General features: G+C 40.2%; 1 protein-coding gene and 1 pseudogene across 8 annotated transcripts in view; one reads left to right on the forward strand and one right to left on the reverse strand.

The window, feature by feature from the left end:
- Positions 1-239: 239 nt before the first annotated feature.
- Positions 240-20,477, reverse strand: part of ABL2 (ABL proto-oncogene 2, non-receptor tyrosine kinase) — a 115,027-nt gene continuing 94,789 nt past the window's right edge. For 4 of the 8 annotated variants that reach the window (XM_069480270.1, XM_069480269.1, XM_069480272.1 and 1 more), the window contains 10 exons: positions 18,013-18,308; positions 14,694-14,966; positions 13,528-13,612; positions 11,664-11,841; positions 10,853-11,037; positions 9,339-9,491; positions 7,935-8,024; positions 3,983-4,156; positions 3,193-3,426; positions 240-2,883 (listed from right to left, as the gene is read on the reverse strand). In XM_069480270.1, coding sequence (XP_069336371.1) covers positions 1,703-2,883; positions 3,193-3,426; positions 3,983-4,156; positions 7,935-8,024; positions 9,339-9,491; positions 10,853-11,037; positions 11,664-11,841; positions 13,528-13,612; positions 14,694-14,966; positions 18,013-18,308 — 2,849 coding nt within the window. In that variant the 3' untranslated portion in view covers positions 240-1,702. Of the gene's footprint in view, positions 3,427-3,982; positions 4,157-4,278; positions 4,544-7,934; positions 8,025-9,338; positions 9,492-10,852; positions 11,038-11,663; positions 11,842-13,527; positions 13,613-14,693; positions 14,967-18,012; positions 18,309-20,477 lie in introns of those variants that run through there. The other 4 variants (XM_069480268.1, XM_069480266.1, XM_069480267.1 and 1 more) reach the window with 2 other exon arrangements.
- On the forward strand, positions 12,041-12,654 carry LOC138389794 (adenosine 5'-monophosphoramidase HINT1 pseudogene; annotated as a pseudogene).

The following is a 20,477-nucleotide window of genomic DNA, read 5'->3' on the forward strand; positions in this document are numbered from 1 at the left end:
CTCGAGGCTGAATTCCTGTCTTCCTAAGCTAATACTCCTTTGAGGGAAAAAAATATTATGTATTGGGTTCTTCTTGGGGAGAAAGGGGGAAGTGTTCATAAAGCTTTAAAGTGTTCATGAAGTAGTAATTGAAATTAGACCTAATACCAAGAAAATTAATAATATCTAACCCATTAGATTCACTTCTGTGTGATCCTAGTTTAGCTTCCATAATAATAAATGAGGAGGGAAGGAAAAGGCCTATTTTTCAAGGGCAAAACATGTTTGGTGGTTAAGTTATTAGGTTTCCAGGGTCTAACTGGTGCTTCCTAAAAATGACCTACTCCTTCAATTATGCATTCTTAAAATAGAGGTGAAATGGCAAAATAAAGAATATTCCCAATAAGATCTGCACAAATAAGCACAATGATTGGAGGGGCAGTATGTGAGAGGAGAAAAGCATGTGAGAATCATTTTGGGGTAATTCACTTCAAATCCACAGAGAGAGAGAGAGAGAGAGAATGAGAATGAATGCTTCTCCCTACTCTCTACCTAGATGGGGCTCGAGGTGATAAGGAAGGGGAAGATACAGAGAAACACCCATCAGTATGAGGCCAGCTTCTCTCAGTCACAGGGCTCTGGGCCTGGCTGTTGGGTTTCAAGGAAAGACCATCTCCCTGGTATTTTAGCTGATAAAGAAACATACAATTGCTTGAGTCACTGGCCAATATGCCAGCATGCATGGGTACTGTATCAGAAAAGGATTCATTCCCTGGTAAGAACCTGCAGGGACCACTATTTTCAAAATTAATGTTGGTTAATGCAATGAATGCTGCCAGGAATAAAGGAAACAGCCTGCCCAGCAAGAGACAAAGAAGAACCACTAAGGAGGCCTCCCTATACTATGGTTTACAGATAGCCACCAAGAAGCAGGAAGCTGATCCTGGTCCACTAGGAAATAATATACTAGACTGGGAGAAGTGACTTCTGCTAATCAATATAAGATTCAGGAGGAAGTTTCAATCTCCCTGACTAAACTCCTCAGCATTCTTTACTTCCTGCACCAACTACACCAGTGGAAAACAGGACAAGAGCATACACATAGAGCCACACTTCCCAGTTGTTTTCTAGCACTTTGAATTGCAGTTATTTCAGCAGCAATGACCTTGTGGAAGCAAGGCTAAATAACAGCTGCTTCCAACTGCCTGGAATACAACCTCTCTTGGTACATTCCCAGCTTTCCTTTTTTCTGTCCCACCAAATTCATTAGGTAACCTGGAGCACAATCACCATGAGCACCTACCGGAGCCCCAGTCAATTCCCTTTCCCGTGGTGCAGAATGAGTGGCAATCCACTGTCTGGGCACAGTCCCTGAAGCCTTGCTGGGAGTGGCCCTGTCTAGAACCTCACATCATTCCAGGTAGGGATGGGCTGCATTTCTTTCTTTATGACACATACATGTTCCCTGATTCTCCAGTGCAGTTTCCAACCCTGTCCACTACTGCCTTGCCCCCACCTAATTTGCCTCTCCTATACTTACGTGGTTTGCTTTTGTTCTTTTTGAGATGAACCTGTAAACGTGAGAACTCAGGGATCTGAGGTACTTCACATAAACACACTCAAGTATCAGTCTTTCATTATCTGAAAACAAGAACACAGGAAAACAAGTCCCTTTCCCTCTCCCCTCAGAAACGTGTGCATCTTCCCACTAGGCCAACAGTGGCTACCTCTGCACGACATCACTGATTTCCTGTACACATGACAATAAGTTATTAAGGACAGGGTTTGCCCCGGGCACACCAGCAGCTGCTGAAGACACCTGTAGCTCCTGCAGGCTGAGTTCCAGTTTGCTCACGGCCTCGCGGAAGGCAAATTTGTTGCGAGTTTGAGGGATGCAGTCCACGTAGCCTGAGCAGTAGTCGAGCAGCTGGTGTCCAGTGTCTACCAGCTGGCTGTTGGGCAAAGGTTCCGTGATTGCACTGGACAGTAGGTCAGCACATTCCAACAGGGCCTCTTTGCTGATTTTGTCTGCTGAGATTTTCTCAGCTGCCTGTTTAGTTTTTCTCAGAGCCACTTTAGTACCTGCTGTGCCATTGGCCATTTTGGCTGGCGAGATGGAAGATGTGGGCAGAGGCACTTGAGGCGGAAGCATCACAGGCCTCCCAGCTTTCCCACTGACGGGCACTGCCCCTGCAGCTGCCTTCTTCCCTCCTTCCTGCGTTTCTGACGTGGGCTGTCCTGCAGTTGGGGCAGTCGGCTCTTCCATAGGGTCTGAACATACGGACGGATGCTGCAGTAGTCTCATCACTGGTGGGGGGGGTGGGGCACACTTTGGTTTTATCCGTCTGGGCCGATCCTTGTCTCCAGAGGATGTGACCTGATGCTCAGATAAAAGCTTGAATTTATTCCCCTGAGAGTCTGTGCCAATAAGCTGCACGTCAGCTGGAGTGTGTTTCAGAGTGGGTGAGATAAGGACGGGCACTTTGTGGTTGTGAGTGGTTGGGAGGACTGCTACAGCCTTGGCTGGAGAAGACCAGCCTGGCTGCTCTCCGTCCTCTGGGACTCCAGCCATCCCAAGTCGTGCCCCACCATTCCTCTCCTTGCCCTTGGGGACAGCTGCCACTCCAGCCACTCCCACCCCTGCAGAGTCCTTCTCGGTAATGGCTGGATCCCCAGAGGGGTTTCTGAGAGGAAGAGCTGCGGCTCCTCTGGGCAATAGTTTGGCTTTTGGTCTCTCCCTAGTTGGAGCAGCACCTTCCTCTGATTTTTTTGGAAGCATGTCATTGGCCCTGTCCATATTCTCTTCTGGCTGAGAAGAGGTGGACACTGTCCTTTCCAGCTGGAGTTTGGACCTCTGGCAGTTCCTGGGAAGGGTCATTGCCATTCTATCCTGCTCTGGAAGCCCTGAGGACATGGAAGATGTAGAGTTTGACCTTGGAAAAGGCTTGGAAGTGTCATCACTGGCTGTGGGTTTACCTGCTCGTAAGCCCAGTGTCTTTTTGATTAAGCGTGGCGTAAAGAAGCCTGTGAGGCCAGACCACCCACTCCCAGCAGTGCCACTGCCCCCACCCCCACCACCATCGTCATTACAGAGATTCCTCTGTGCAAAGCTCCCCCCATAGCACTTGGCTGGCACCAGATTCGCCTCTTGCTGGGCAGGAGTGAAAGAGAACCCATCAGCATGCTGTAGAGAAGCAACAGAGGAGAAGTTACCCGTGAGTTCGTATTTCTTGTGGGGCTGATTCTCCATTTCTCGGAAGGAGCTGCTGCGTTTGGGGGGTGTGGGAGCATTTCTCTTTTTCATGAATGAGCTGAAGAAGCCTCCCTTCCTATCCCTGGTGAAGCATGTCTCTTTGGCATCTTCCAAGAGGCTGCTGGGTGACTTGTCTCTTTGCTTTCGAGGCAGTGCTGGGGACCCACTGGAGGCCTGTGCACTTCTAATGAACCCTGATGAGAAACAGCCAATCAGTAATGTGGAAGACACGAAGTGAATCCATTACATTTGAGCTGCATCTGAGCTATATTAAGACTGAATTATAAGTGTTTTTTTTGGCATTTATTAACTGTCAGGTGTTGGTGGGACTCAGAGGGAATTAACAAATACATTGTACCTTCAGAATGATTAGTTTTCCAAATGCAATGTGGGTTATAAATGGGGCAAAGTAACCTGCTGGTTATTACTCAGCATTCATTCTTTCTTTAAAAATTTCTGCACAACCTGTCTCATCTATCGGGGTCAATGAAGTTTTTGCTGGAACTGTAAAGGTCACTATCTGGGAATCAGGGGTTGAGGAAATGGAACTGGAGGCAGAGTTGTGTGCTGGATGGATAGATCGGGACTACTAACTGGCAATGCAGAAGCAGGGACTAGAATGGTAGGCAAAACAGATGCCATACTTTCCCCAAAGAAGATGGGCATGAAAATGGCATAAAAGCATCATACTCCATGTTTCTTTCAACAAGGCAGTTTCTGTTTTCATTCTATCTGCGTAGGGACCCATACCTGGTGCTGAATTGGAAGCAGAGTTTTCTGTGGCATCTTGTACCCCTTCAATGTTCTCCTTGTTCTCCAGCTGTTTCTTCAGTGTCCGAGTCTTGGAAGGAAGTGTAGGTAACCGGGGCAGGTACGGAACGACAGACGATGACGAGGCGGCTCTCCCAAGCTCCTCAGCTACCTCTGTGAAGACAATAAGGGAACTGATAAAAAGAACAATTTTGTAACAGAGAAAAGGACATTTTCTTTTCAGAAAATAGCAGAGAAAGAACTGGAGAGTAGAGTACTAAGACATATAAAAGGAATCATAATATATGTACTCTTTTGTCTGGCTCCTTCTGCTCCATGTTATGTCTGTAGATTCATCCGTGTTGCTGCATGTGGCAGGGTTTCCTGCTCATTGCTGTGTAGTATGCCAATATGTGAACACACCAAAATCCATCTGTTCTCCTGATGGGTATTTAGGTTATTTCCCGTTTTTGGAGTACAGATACATTGCTAGGAACATCCTGCTATGTGTCTTTTGGCTCACAACTGTAGGCACATGTGTTTGGTATAGATTTTGGAGAACTGGTGGGTCACAAGGTACAGTTTTATTGGGTCCTGCCAAATGTTCCCAAAATGTACCAATTTACACTCCCACTAGCAGTGTATAAAAGTTCTGGTTACTCTGCATGCTTGCTAAAATTTGATGTTATCATTTTTTTGTTTGATTTTAATTTTAGCTATTCTGGTAGGCACGTAGTGGTATCTCACTGTGGTTTTATTTTCTCTGTCTCTGATGATGAGTTATGTTAAGCATGGTCTCATATTCTCATTGGTCATTTGGATATGCCTGTTTACTAAGTGCTTGTTCAGAGGTTGAACAAAGTAGACAAACATCTGCATATATTTTTATTTTTAGGTTGCACTGCACACTAAGAAGGAGAGTAGATACAATTCACTCCATTTCATGCAAACAAAGCAAATTAGGCTCTTGCAAAAGTGTTCACCACATTAGTAAGCCTTGGCTAATTAAATCTTGGCCAGGGGTTTTGTGGCTTTTACTGAGGCAAAGACATACTTTGCTATTCATTCCTGAGCAAAAACGAAGCAGGTAGGATCAATTAAATTGTGAAATTTTGTGATTATTTTATAACTTTTTTGGGTTTTTTGCAGGGGGGAATGGGAGGACAGGGTCTCACTATGTTGCTCAGACTGGCCTCAAACTCCTGGGCTCAAGTGATTCTCCCACCTCAGCCTCCTGAGTAGATGGGACTAAGGCACATACTACTGTGTCTGGATCCTTTTTCTGGTAATTATTTTAAAAATTAACTTTCCACAAGACTGGGTATATGACACATAACCCAAGCCATGCCAATGAGGCTCCTTTCTTTTCTTTTCATTTTTCTTTTAAGATATGGGGTCTCACTCTGTCACACAGGCAGGAGTGCAGTGATGTGATCCATCATAACTCACTGCAGCCTCAACCTCCTGGCCTCAAGGGATCCTTCCACCTTAGCTTCCTAAGCAGCACCACCACACTTGGCGAGATTCCTTTCTTACGGGGCTATGTACAGCAACTGGAGCCAGACATTCTCTTTTTTGGTCATGAGTTTTAAAGATATGACCTCAGGGATGCTGGCAACTGTGTCCCGTGCTACTTGGAGGATTCTGAGGATGAGGTCAATGCAGAAGTAAAGAGAAACTAGATAAGGATGGGTATGGGAAGGGGGAGGGAGAAAAAAGAGAGGAAGGAGGAAGACCCGAAGCTACAAGAGTCCTTCAGCTTCTGAAGTTAGCACCATCCCTGCTTACATGGTTTGGTTATAAATCTTCCTTTTATTGCTTAAGAAAGTTTGAGCTGGGTTTCTTTCCCATAAAACTGATTCATAAATACATCCTTTTAATTAGGGACTGTGTCTTATCTCTGTGTCTCCAGACCTAGTATAGTGCCTGATTCAGATTAAATGATCAATACAATGTGGGCTGAATGTTAAGTTTCTTATTTAGCAATTTTGAATTGAAATTAGCTTAGATAAGGGATTGGTTTTCTTAAGGAATATATTTTCAAGAGAAATAGAAATATTAAACTAAGGATTCAAGAGGAGTTAAAAATTGAAACAAACGTACCAAAAAAGTGGACCCTACACTTTGGCTAACACTCACGGCTAATAGCACTTTGACGCCATAGGAAATAAAGCACACAGAAGAAAGAAGAGTGCTGTACAGATAGCTGTGCCCTCTCCAGCCTGTAGAAGCTCCATGTATCAAAGGTCTAGGAGGAAGTATTTTTCATTAAACTTCAGTGTTATACTTCCCTTTTCCCTTTCTTCCTAATTGATATGATAAATCACTAATGGAAGTGGACAAAATCCAATCTGCCTGATTTTCTCTTCTAATATTTTAAAACTTGAACTTCAGTAGTCAACTCTATTCGATTATGAAAGGAAAAAACTAAAAAATATGTACAAAATTCCAGAACTATATCACAGTGTCTAAATGGCAGGTGAAACTAAGAATTCTGTATTTTTAGTTCTCTAGGAATAGGCCCCTCTCTCTTTGTAACAAATATATTGTTTGACTTTTGCAGATAATTATAGAGGCTTTATATACAAAAGTTAAGAAACTGCCTGTGGCCGGGCGTGGTGGCTCACGCCTGTAATTCTAGCACCCTGGGAGGCCGAGGTGGGAGGATCGCTCAAGGTCAGGTGTTTGAGACCAGCCTGAGCAAGAGCGAGACCCCGTCTCTACTAAAAAAGAAAGAAATTAGCTGGACAACTAAAAATATGCATATAGAAAAAATTAGCCGGGCATGATGGTGCATGCCTGTAGTCCCAGCTACTCGGGAGGCTGAGGCAGAAGGATTGCTTGAGCCCAGGAGTTTGAGGTTGCTGTGAGCTAGGCTGATGCCACGGCACTCTAGACCGGGCAACACAGAGAGACTCTGTCTCAAAAAAAAAAAAGAAAAACCCTGCCTGCATGTATCTATACACTTGTTTTTTTAAATTAAAAAAAAAAGGGGTTATCTCTATTGATAACTTAACCTGTTTATTCTAAACACCTTTGCATGTCAATATATTTGAGAATATTGTTTTAAATATATTCAATTATATGGATATAATAATTAAGTCAACTAGATATCTAATTTGTTCTTAACTTCTCATTATAAACTACATTCTGACGCAACATACTTGCAGCTAAATCTCTGTATATACTCTGAGTTATTTCATTAAGATCTAGTTTCAGAAATGGAATTTCTAGATACTGCTTTTATGACTTGGCTCTGCCTTTGTACATGTGGTTCAGAGAGTTGGAATTTTTTTTTTTTTTTTTTTGGAGACAGAGTCTCGCTCTGTTGCCCAGGCTAGAGTGCTGTGGCGTCAGCTTGGCTCACAGCAACCTCAAACTCCTGGGCTCAAGCGATCCTTCTGCCTCAGCCTCCCAAGTAGCTGGGACTACAGGCATGTGCCACCATGCCCGGCTAATTTTTTCTATATATTTTTAGTTGTCCAGCTAATTTCTTTCTATTTTTAGTAGAGACGGGGTCTCGCTCTTGTTCAGGCTGGTCTCGACCTCATGAGCTCACACGATCCACCCGCCTTGGCCTCCCAGAGTGCTAGGATTACAGGTTGGAGCCACTGGAATATTTTTTATATTTATTTTTTCCTTGTCTTTTCCTTGCATCATGAGTATTGATGTTTAAAGAACTACCAAACTTACTTATTTTCTTTACGTAGAGATTAATTTCTAGTTAAAAAATAATTACAATATTATAATAAATATGAGACACAAAGACACATTGAGAAATAGCAAAAAAAAAAAAAAGCAACCAATAATAATAAAGGCCAAAAATTAATTCAGTATCTTGAAATGGAGCCTCAAACTATAAGAATTGATCATTTTTTGAACTGTAATTGCCATAATTACCACCACCAGCACCCAGAACTAGCCACCAACAGTAAATCCACCAGATTCTCACCTTCAGAAATGCTGGAGTCATGGAACATGGTTTCAAAAGCTTGATGTGTTTCGGCAAAAGAGGGCCTATCAGCAGGGCTCCACTTCCAGCCTATGTAACAGAAGAAGAAAATATTAAAAGTTCTTTGTAGGAATTAAATGTCTAGTGGCATACCTAATAATGAGAGTCCCATGCATCATGATGTGTGCTTATTAAAGCAGAGTTAAAGCATGTCTACAATGATAGTGATGCAGCCACTTCTCAGCTCTAGCTCAGAAGCATAATGAACCCATTTCCCAAGCCTGGTCCTTCTATTTACCCTTAGCTCCTATTCCCTCTACTATAAGGAGAGATGATTTAGAAAACAGCAAGTTTTCTTCCACTTGAAAAATGAAGTAAAATCTGTCTTCAAACTCAGCCAAACCTTATAAATAATTAAATGTGTGTGTGTGTGTGTGTGTGTGTGTGTGTATATATATATATATATATATATATATTTTTTTTTTTTTTTGAGACAGAGTCTCATTCTGTTGCCCGGGCTAGAGTGCCGTGGTGTCAGCCTAGCTCACAGCAACCTTAAACTCTGGGCTCAAGCGATCTTCCTGCCTCAGCCTCCCGAGTAGCTGGGACTATAGGCATGCGCCACCATGCCCGGCTAATTTTTTCTATATATATTTTTAGTTGTCCAGCTAATTTCTTTCTATTTTTTAGTACAGACAGGGGTCTCACTCTTGCTCAGGCTGGTCTCCAACTCCTGAGCTCAAACAATCCGCCCGCCTCGGCCTCCCAGAGTGCTAAGATTATAGGCATGAGCCACCATGCCTGGCTGAAATTTAACTTTTTATGTCTTCCATTCCATTAAAGGCGTGAGCCACTGAGCCTGGCCATTAACTGTATATATTTGGAAATACAACAGGATATCAGAAAGGAGGAGCTTGGAGTTCACATTTGACAAAGGGCAGTAGCCAATGCTCAATGAGAAAAGAACACAAAGTCTTATGTCCAAACACAACTGCAATGTAATTTACTGCTCACCTTCCTACTTTCTCACCTTCAAGCACTCAAATGCCGCTGTTTATTCATCACAGAGGTTACTTTGGGGCATTTGCCTTAGTCTTTAGCAATCATTCTTATCTAGCTGAAAGCAGCCCTTCCTCTACCTTAATCTCTAAACTATGTTCTTATTAAATTCACAAATGTTTTTGAAAATTGGGTCAATGTTTAGGCCGTGAAAAACTATTCTTGGATTCCAGTAAGACTCAATGGTATGTGATTTGAAAACTGGCTAATCAATGACAAACTCTTTAAATGTCGTAAGGCTAGATTCAATCTAACAACACTGAGAGGAGAAATGTTTCTAATTTTGCTAACTATTCTGAATTGCTAGCTTAAACTTTCAAAATTAAAAAATGCAAAAATACTCACATGCTCTCATAAGTTCATAAACCTTAGGGGGGCATCCCTCAGGTTGTTCCATTCGATATCCTTTTTCCAGTAGATCATAGACCTGAGACAGGTCAATACCTGGATATGGTGACATTCCATACGTAGCAATTTCCCACAACAGTACCCCAAAAGCTGCATAAAGGATTAAAAAAAAGATCTTAATGTTTCCTCTCTGATTATTTATTTTATATAATTAATTCTCTCTCAAATTTTGGATGACATTCACACACTGTTATTAATACAATAACATTAATATACTCTTGTATCGATTCTTACCACATGACTTGTCCTTCTAAGATATCTGCCAGAGGAATGCTGCAGATAATCTCAAGATGGTTCTATTTAAATTTCCCAATTTTCATTTAGGTTTCCTTTATAACAGTGGGGGAGAATAAATTTTGACTATTTAAGGAGCGTGAGGCATAATCCAACTATTCTTAGAATAGTCTTTGATCCACAACAGTCCCTCCCTTATCTGTGGTTTTGCTTTCTGTGGTTTCAGTTACTCAAAGTCAACCTCAGACCAGAAATATTAATATTAAATGGAAAATTCCAGAAATAAATAATTCATAATTTTTAAATTGCATGCCACTCACTCTTGAGTAGTGTGATGAAATCTCAAGCCACCCTGCTCCTTACTGCCTGGGATGTGAATCATCCCTTTGTTCAGTGTATCCAGTCTAGACTCTACCTAACCCTTTAGTCACTTAGCAGCCCCTTCAGTTACCAGATCCAAACACAGTATATAAACACGGTATATGTAGGATTCAGCACTATCCTCAGTTTCAGGCATCCACTGGGGGTCTTGGAATATATTCTCCTGAGGACAAGGGGGAACTATTGTATTTAATGAGTTTAATGGTTTTAAAGTCAGCTAATATTATAGGAGTAAAATAAAAATAGATTTACTTATAATTAAATAAAATTCACATTAGAAAAAAGAACTTGCTTGATTATGTCACAATTAGGTTATTTCTGAGCTTGAGATTTCTGGTTAAAAAGTGACTTAGAATCCTACAGCTATTTATATTGGCTCACCATCCAAATTTGCAGACTTTTTTAGTCTACTTAGCCTCTACCAAGTCATACTGCTTCTCAGGGCAGTAGAAACAAGATCAGTTACAAGGACAAATTCAAGATGAACCCTCATCATGCCTTCTCTGTAAAGAGAGCTCTGTACCACAGAGCTCTGGAAATGAGCAACAAAACCTATTGTGGAAAATAGGGAGCTTTACAGAGAGAGGATCATTAGAACTGCAATGCAATATGAGATCTAGACTGTGAGCTCTTTGAAGGCAGGGACTTTTTTAAATTTTCTTGTTTCTACTTCTTTCTATGCTAACCACAGTATTGGCAGATAGCTCACTGTATGACTGATGAGGGTAAAGGCAGAGGATACTGAATATCATGTAAAAGAGAAGCTATAAAGAATTAAGGGCATTTATAAAGAAAATAAAAAGACATACTCAGGACAAAGTCCCTTTCAACCTTACCCCAGACATCAGATTTAATTGAGAACGTATTATAGGCAAGACTTTCTGGTGCTGTCCACTTAATAGGAAATTTGGCTCCAGCATGAGCAGTATAGGTGTCTCCAGTCATCAATCTACTCAAACCAAAGTCAGCCACTTTTACCACATGGTTTTCTCCCACTAGGCAGTTACGAGCTGCAAGATCTCTGTGGGAAAGAGAATCCTAATGTGATTCCATTCAGATGGTGAAGAAAATGGTCATGAATGCTATATTCTTATTTAGTTCTTTGTGCTACAAGCAGAGTTGATAGGTAAGTGCTGACAAATGTGGTAGTATTTTATGATAATCACTAACATGGTAGAAAGCCACTAATTACGTATCATTGATAGAGTACTCATCAAGAGGCAGTTATGTGATGCCAAATAAAGCAGTCTTTATAAAATGGGTTTCTATTTATAAGTACGTTGCGATAGGCTTCACAGGTAAGCAGGAGACCAAAGCTTTTCTACAAGGCTTTAAGGTCTTTACTAAGTCGGAAAGCTATTTTTAAAATTCAGCCGCTAGATGGAGCAAAAGGATCTTGGATATAGTGCTGGGCAAAATAAAGAGATGGTTCTCTGTTCTGAGACTAGCAAAGGCCCCTCATTAATATTTTAATCAGAGTACAGTAAATTTACAAGTTGAAAATGACATTATAATGGGCCCTGTGAAATAGAGAACTACTTTCTTGAATCATCTGAAAATTTCTCGGAAGGTTCTCAAATTATTCCTTTACATGTCAAGCAAGATGGCTTCACTGTTAGTCATAGGCAACAAGCAGGTTTTACACACCTATGGATGAAATTCTTCTTCTCTAAATACTCCATTGCAGAAGAGATCTGAGTGGCCATGTAGAGCAGCACAACTGCAGTCACCTCTTCTCGGTTGCATTCTCGGAGATAATCAAGCAGGTTCCCATACGGCATATATTCAGTCACAATGTAAAATGGTGGCTCCAAAGTACACACACCTGATAGTTGAAGAATAGAGTTTGTTTTATTAGTATACATACATTCAAACACTCCCAATCATGTCAGCCAAGAACAATTTGACAATTTCTTAGGTCTAGTTCAGCAGTAATCTTTTCCCTTCTTAGCACCACATTCTCTGAAATTAATATAGCAAAAATTAAGAAGTTGGTTGGGCGCACGCGCAGGCCCAGCCTGGCCGCGCCCCCGCCCTCCGCGCGCGCTTCTCGTCCCTCCGTCCGCCCGAGCTCGTCCCCTGGGCGCCGCGCGGGAGGGAGGCCGGGATGGCCGATGAGATCGCCAAGGCGCAGGTCGCTCGGCCTGGCGGCGACACGATCTTCGGGAAGATCATCCGCAAGGAAATCCCAGCCAAAATCATTTTTGAGGATGACCGGTGTCTTGCTTTCCATGACATTTCCCCTCAAGCACCAACACATTTTCTGGTGATACCCAAGAAATTCATATCCCAGATTTCTGCAGCAGAAGATGATGATGAAAGTCTTCTTCGACATTTAATGATTGTTGGCAAGAAATGTGCTGCTGATCTGGGCCTGAAGAAGGGTTATCGAATGGTAGTGAATGAAGGTTCAGATGGGGGACAGTCTGTCTATCATGTTCATCTGCATGTTCTTGGAGGTTGGCAGATGAATTGGCCTCCTGGTTAAGCATGTTTTAGGGATAATTTTCCTTTTTCCAGGCAGTGATCAAGTTTGCAAGTTCCTGTATGTTAAATGGCACATTTTTGCCTGTGTATGGAGAGATTGAGGAAGTAATTTTAAAAACCCATACATAATAAAAGACTTTGTTGCATGGTTTAGTCTCTCTGAAAAAAAAAGAAGTTGGTTGATAAGGGAATCTTTGCTTCCATTATATTGTTCTCTGGAAATTCATATGCCTATGAGTATTTGCCTGTTTGAGCAAAAGCAAAGTTACCTGTATTAATTCCATAAGGGGCCAAGAACACCAAAACTTCTAGAGTTCTCTATGTGCCCATGATTCTCCTCCTCGACTATATACTAACAATACGTACCTAAAAGTAACAGCCATTGTGCACATGCTGAAGACTATGTGAGCCCTGCAATAATGCTTTATAAAAAGATTTTGTTTCCAGAGTCAAATATTTAGCCGATATATGGCAGATTCCTTACAATGAACCAATGAGAAACTATTTTCTTTGGAATAGATTGGCTCAATTTGAACATCCAAAGAAACTGGTCCTATTTTAAAAAGGGAACTAACTGGCTTTAGTGAAAGGTCTCTTTGTGACCCGAACAGGTGACAAGCCCATCTATCACAGTATAGCATTTTCTGCTTGTAAAAGGTAAACTGATCAGTGTGTTCACAATTTTTAATCGCTTCTTTTCAATAGTCCCTTGTTTAATGTCTCTTTATTTTGTAAAACTATTTTGTGACAGTTTTTGGCTTGGTACCATTTTGAAAACTTCTGAACTTTTAATCTGGGGCAACTACCACAAACTGAGCAGTTTTATACACTGAAATCAATCCAGGCCACTGTTTCTTAGGCAGTTTTTAAACACAGAGCCTCCTCACTAAAACGACAGCCATTTATTGAAGTGGATTCACATTTGGAGGTTCCACCATGGTGATTCAAAAGAATGATCTGGTAACAAAGGACTGAGAGGTTAAGTATCTTTGAGGAAATCTATGGTTCAGGCAAGCTTCCTCACCTAATAGTTGTACCAGATTTGGATGTTTGATTTCCTTCATCACTGCAGCTTCTTTTAGGAACTCCTCCACCTCCATGGTATCTTCCTGGAAAAAGGGAAAGGGAAGAAAGAAGGAGGAAAGGGACAAACCCCCATCTTAATCACTCAAGTCAACTCACCATCCTAAAACATCAGCTTTAAAAGTAAAAGAGAGTGTCTTTTGCATATTTTAGCATATTATTTTAAGAAATTTTATCACAACCTAATATGCTCTATAGAAATCCAACTAAGAAAGAAAAAATGCCCTTGAATTTATCCAATATTAGAAACTGGAGTAAAAATTAGCAGGGTGATAAAAATTCAGCAATCATGTCCTGTAACCAACTGAAACACAGGAGACTTGGATTGGATAATTCAATTCTCTGATAGTTTACTTCTCTAGATATCTCAGCCTTTGAACAAGGAGAAAGAGCAGTTAACTGTTTACATGTTTATCTTCCTGATCAGGCCATAAGCTTTTAAGGAGCAATGCATGTTTGCAAGGCTTCATATATTGTTTCACATTCAGAATATACTTAATAAACAGAACTGACTACTACTCATAGCTGAAGAATAGCCCTTATGAGTGATACACCAGAGCTACTGAGGCTCTGAGAGAATCTTCAAAGAATCAAATGAGTGAAAACCCTACAATCTGATACCAGGATACTTAAAGATGAGATAGAGTAGCATTAGGAAAAAGACTTCTGTGAATATCAAGAACAAGAAGAAGTGATCTAATTGCAAAGACATGGGAGGAGCAAAAAAGCAGGGAGATAAAGGACAGAACGAGCCCCATGATTCTCCGACAATGCACAAAGAATTCAGTCCAGCAGGGTCATTCTCAGGAAGCAAAACAATTTGTTTTGCTTTTATAACTTGTAATTTGTTTCTAACCTCCCACTAAGATTTACATCAACAGCTTCCAGAGACAAACCTTTCCCACATGTGGGTGTCACCGCACTGCAGTGAATGATCTGCCCCTGCACTGCCAGCAATGGCACGAGGGCTAATCATCACATTTGCTAATGTGCTTGGCACCCGTGGGTGGAAAGTGTTCCAAAGTCAAAGAAGGGCACACTGATATTTCCACGTGACTGAACACAAAAGAAAAAGATGCCTGAAAACTGTAATTCTCAGCAACCCACCTTCAGAGTTTTCACGGCAACCGTAAGGCTATACTTCTTCCAGACGCCAACGTAAACCTCTCCATACTGACCACCCCCAAGTTTGTGCTTCATGGTAATATCTGTTCGTTCCATTTCCCATTTGTCATGGATGGGGGACACACCATAGACTGTAGGCTTATTACACTTGGGTGCTGGGTAGTGTAATGTTGTCACCAGCCCATCAGCCACTGTGGAGTGATGGTGAACAAGCTCTGCCAAGGTGCTAAAGCGACTCTCAGCAGTCACATATACCTGGTGAGAAAAGAAGAAAAGCTAAACAACTTGAAAATAGATCAAGATTTTTTTTTTTTAAAAAAGTCCTTATCTCATTGGCCAAAATATATAAAGATAGGAGGTTTTCTTAATAGAGGTAAATAAAAGAGTTCAATGATGATGGCAAGGGGAAACACAGAACTTTAATCTTATTTAAACAACTCTTCCTATTCTTCCTAAATTAAATTAGCTCAGTGCTGGGGGGAAAGCTTTCAAAATAGCTGTCTGGGCCAGGTGCGGTGGCTCATGCCTATAATTTTAGTACTCTGGGAGGCACAGGCAAGAGGACTGCTTGAGCTATGGAAATCAAATCCAGCCTGAACAAGAGTGAGACCCTGTCTCTACTAAAAATAGAAAAATCAGCCATGCATCATGGCATGCACCTGTAATCCCAGCTACTCAGGAGGCTGAGGCAGGAGGATCCCTTGAGCCCAGGAGTTTGAGGTTGTAGTGAGCTACAATGATGCCACTGCACTCTACCTGGGGAGACAGAGTGAGACTTTGTCTAAAAAAAAAAAAAAGGCATCTGTCTGGATTGCCAAGCTCATTGGTCTTCGAATATTTTTAAGCAACAAGACAGTGGAACTCAAATATATCAATAGGGGCCAGGCATGGTGGCTCACGCCTGTAATCCTAGCATTCTGGGAGGTGAAGGCAGGAGGATCACTGGAGCTCAGGAGTTTGACACCAGCCTGAGCAAGAGTGAGACCTTGTCTCTACAAAAAAACAGAAGAATTAACCAGGCCTGGTGGCATGCACCTACAGTCCCAGCTACTGTGGAGGCTAAGGCAGGAGTAATCACTTGAGTCCAGGAGTTTGAGGTTGCAGTGAGCTACGATGATGCCACTGCACTCTAGCCAACGCGACAGAGTGAAACTCAGTCTAGAGAAAAATACACACACACACACACACACACACACACACACACACGGTAAAGAAAGAGATGCTCTGATTAAAGTAGGCAAGCAGGGACTTGGTTTTTGTAACATTTTTAGAAATACCACCTCAGAATCTTGTACAGAACATAATTTGAAAACCACTTATTTAAATTTTTTTGATAGGAGGAGGGTATTCAAATGTCTTATAATTTTTTATTACTATGTGCACTTGAGTGTCCAGGCCATTCTTTTAAAAAAGAGCCTCAATTTGATTTCAGGGAGTTAACAAAATAGTTTTTAATTTGTGATAAGCAATTAAGAAGTATAAAGTAAGAGCAATCTTTGGCCATACCTCCCAAGGGAGCTTGTTATTTTTTAAAAAGAAACTTTTGTTTTATTATATACAGAAAGGTATGTGATTCATAAATGGAGAACTGATGATTTTTATAAAATAAACTCACCCATGTAAATATCACCCACATCAAGAATTATAACACACTACATGCCTCCCAGATATTTACCCCTGCAAACATAACCACTATTTTGACTTCTAATGCCTTAGAATAGCTTTGCCTGTTTCTGAACTATAGACAAATGAAACCATACAATATGTATTGCTTGTGTCTGCTTTCTTTTACTCAACCTTTTTTTATTGCAATACAATTCACATACCATAAAATTCACCATTTTAAGGTATACAATTCAGCGGTTTTTAGTATATTCACAAGGTTGTCAAACAATACAACTATCTAACTCTAGAACATTTTCATCACCTCAAAAAGAAACCCCATACCTGTCAGCAGTCATTCCCACTCTCCCCATTTTCATCCAGGGCAAATACTAATCCCTTTCACTCAATTTTACAAACCTTTTTTGTAAAGGGCCAGATAATAAATATTTTAGGCTTGTGGTCATAGGATCTCTGTCACGACTACTCAGCACTGCCTAATAAAAAGTAACCAAACAAATGGCTATGGCTATATTCTAATAAAATTTTATTTACAAAAGCAGGCAGCTGATACGCCATAGTTTTTCCTCATGGTACTATGTGTGGCATTACTATGTTCATTTCTGTTGCTGTATGAGATTCCATTTTATGAATATACCATAATTTATTAATATTAATAGATTCTACTATTGTTAGATATTTGGGTGTTTCCAGTTCCATAATATGCTGTTATGAACATTCCCGTACATATCTTCTGGTACACATATGCACTCATTTCTGTTGGGTATATAACTCTCTTACATTATTATTTATCTTATTCTATTTGGTTTAGTCAAGAGACAACATACTATGTGTGTATGGTGGTGCAAAAGAAAGAGAACTAATAACTTACTTATTTCCTACTTTGTACCAGCTATTATGTTTTATAGAAACTATTTAATTGAATCCTTACAACAATCCAGTGAAGTAAGATTTAATTATAGACAGGGAAATTGAGGCTTATATAAGGTCACAAAGTTAATGTATGGCACAGTTACAAAGCAAACCAGGTCTGCTTGCTCCAAAGCCTGTGCTTTCTCCCACTATGCATACTACATAGAGGGGAAGAATGGAAGAAATGATTCAACCTAAGTTCACTGTTCAATAGAAAAACAGCTGACATAAGATCATGCTTTATAGTTTATAACACATAACAGTTCCATTCTAACACTTCCATTCTAACTAACATGATTGGTCCTTCCAATATACAAATTGCTAAATCACTGAATAATCTATTTATATTAACATACATCAACGATCAACACCAGTCTCAGAAGTCTACATTCTTACTCTGTAAACTTTCTAGTAGAGATTATTATAATTTTCAAAGAGGCAAGGTTAATTTACAAATTCTATGCCAAGGTAATGGGTACATATTTGTGTACTGATGATTAGAACAGCTAACTTATATAGTAGTTCCCTCATTCTTCACCTTCAAATTTAGCTTATCATTAAACTATTAATATAATACTGTTTTAAATTTCCATTACCGTATCTTTTTGAAAAGAGCAAGCTCTAACATGTGTCAAATAGTCCAAACCCATAAAGCTAGCAAATATTTTATGTCAGACATAAAACTATATTTCACTTCAGTCATTCTGAGTATTATTTCTACAGAGCAGCCAGTCTACACCTACTGGTGGTTACTGGCAAGTCTTACCTTGCCATCTGTGGTGGTATTGATCCTGTAGTGATACACACGCCCCTCGTACCTGAGTGAGATCGACAGCTGCCCAGGGCTGCTCTCACTTTCTCGCACCAGGAAACTACCATTGATTAGACTGCTGAGCAGATACTCTGCTGCACTGCGTGACACAGGTCCATGGTACCAGGAATGTTTTTCCAGGCTGTTCACTGGGGTGATGTAGTTGCTTGGCACCCAACCCTGTCCATTCTTGGAGCGAACTTCACTCCACTCACCATTCTGGTTGTAACCAAGGACTCGTAGCTTTTCACCTAGCCATGAGGTCATTACAGAATGAAAGAAAAGACATTAAGACTTTATTTCAAACTGAAGCAGTGTATTGTCAAACTTTAAACTCACTGAAAAATGAATCAGGAACTTTTATGTCCAAAAATGATTTTAAATAAGGAAAATAAACTTTGCTGCTCATCATATCCTGTACTCTCTTTAACCTATAGCTTAAACCATAGAAGCACAGTCAGAAATGGTTTTTTGGCATTCACTACATTTTTTAAAGGTTTATACACCAACTAAAAATATCCTTAGGAAACTATGTATGGTAGTAAAATGGTATACAAAGATAGAAATGGCTGGAAAGGAAACAGTTTTCACTCTTCAAAAGAAAAATAAAATTCACTTTCCCACAAAACAGTTTATCAAGGAATATATCTTATATATACCTGGTTCAATGTTAACAACAGTCAAGAATTAAGGATAAGATATATGAAACAAAGTTACTTGGCAAGTGAAATACAAATTTCACTTGGCATTTAGGCAACAAAATCATCCATGTAAGAAACAAACAAATAAAAAAAACCACCACAGGCCACAGAGTTTTCAGCAAGAAAACTATTTGGGGGGGCGGGGGGGTTGGGCAGTCAGGACTCCCAAAGCACAATCTTTACCAGGACTCAAGTTTTAAAACAGTAATAGTTTTCTAATTTCCCTTCTATTCCCCATAGGAAGAATGAATCACTCCTTTCTATTCCTCTAAAATTAGTCTAAAATGGGAAGCTGACTCAGAAGTTGGAACCCAAAACCCAAGTCACTTAGTACATTTTGCTATCAACTTCAATGTCCTTGATTTCTCTATTAAAGTTGTGAATATCAAGGTTAGACTTCAACATACGTCTTGCCCCCTATTCTTGCAACACAGATTAGAAGCTTCTTTGGCAAAACTAGAAAGCTAAAAAAGATATCCTTAGTAATAGGTAAATGTTAATCTGAAGAATCGTTGTAGTACCTTATGCTCCTATCTCTAAGAGATGCAAGCATTCCTACAGAGTTCATAACTATTAACACTTCCTCAGCATCAGAAAGCAGCAGCCAAATCAAACAAAAGCACATGACCCAGAAATCATCAGGCAAAGACTATTGAGGAAAAACCCAAAATAATTATTGTGGTAACCATCTATCTTTTTCTAGTGGCCTACAGAAGTGTTTACCACAGGATAGCTTTCTATGAGCCCCTACTATCTCACTTGAGACACCTCCATATGAGACATTCAATGAGAAAAAATGTAGGAGTGTACATACACACCCACATGCATTAAAATAGACATATGTACAGACACAGGAGTGCGTCGGGATGGTGGCAGATACACATACGTGCACAGATAAACACTCGCCAACCATATTCACAGGGGGAAAAAGAATCTTGCTAGAAATCTGAAGAAAACTTGTTGCTCTGTAGTTTTTCTATTAGTCCAAAAGAATTAAAATTAAAGACTAAGTATTTTATATATGTATATATATATGTATATTTTAATACTGTTGCTTCCTTAAAAAGAACCGGTAATGACAGGCCATCATAATCAGGATACAAACACCCTAGTTTTTGTCTGTTTTCCTCTCTTTGTGGCAGTTATAAGGAGAATTTCCTCCTCTGGAAGTTTTAACTGCCATGGAAGTTGACAGAGGTACGACGAGCAGAGATATAAACACTGGCCCAACTGGCAGGAATCCTAGGGAGAACTTTTTTTTTTTTTAATTCAAGCAAAATATCATCTTCAAAGAAAAAGGAACTAAAACCAGTACTGTTGTTTTATTTTTAAAATATATTTTCTTGTCTTTTAAAATAATAAAATGGCTTTAGCATGACATCACTTCATATTAATAAGAACCTGATTTTAATATAAAAATCTGGCATTTTGTGAATTTTAAGAGACACAATTGTCGGCTATAAGGTAAAGGGAATCCTAGTCCTTGAGCTGCACATTAGTGGTTGCTGTAACTGGTTAACTGAGGAATCAACAGACTTTCTTTGTCAATAATTTCTTGGTGACTGAGCTATCTTAAAAAATATTAACAAGAAAATCATACTTACAAAAGAATGTTCTGAGTCTCTGCTTCACAAACTTCTCTACTGAAGAATCAGTAAAGGTAAAACAAAGTGTATAATAGTCCAAAGAGACTACTGCACAGTATAAACTTTCTTTGAA

The sequence above is a fragment of the Eulemur rufifrons genome, chromosome 8 (assembly GCF_041146395.1).
Source record: "Eulemur rufifrons isolate Redbay chromosome 8, OSU_ERuf_1, whole genome shotgun sequence".
NCBI classification, from domain to species: Eukaryota; Metazoa; Chordata; class Mammalia; order Primates; family Lemuridae; genus Eulemur; species Eulemur rufifrons.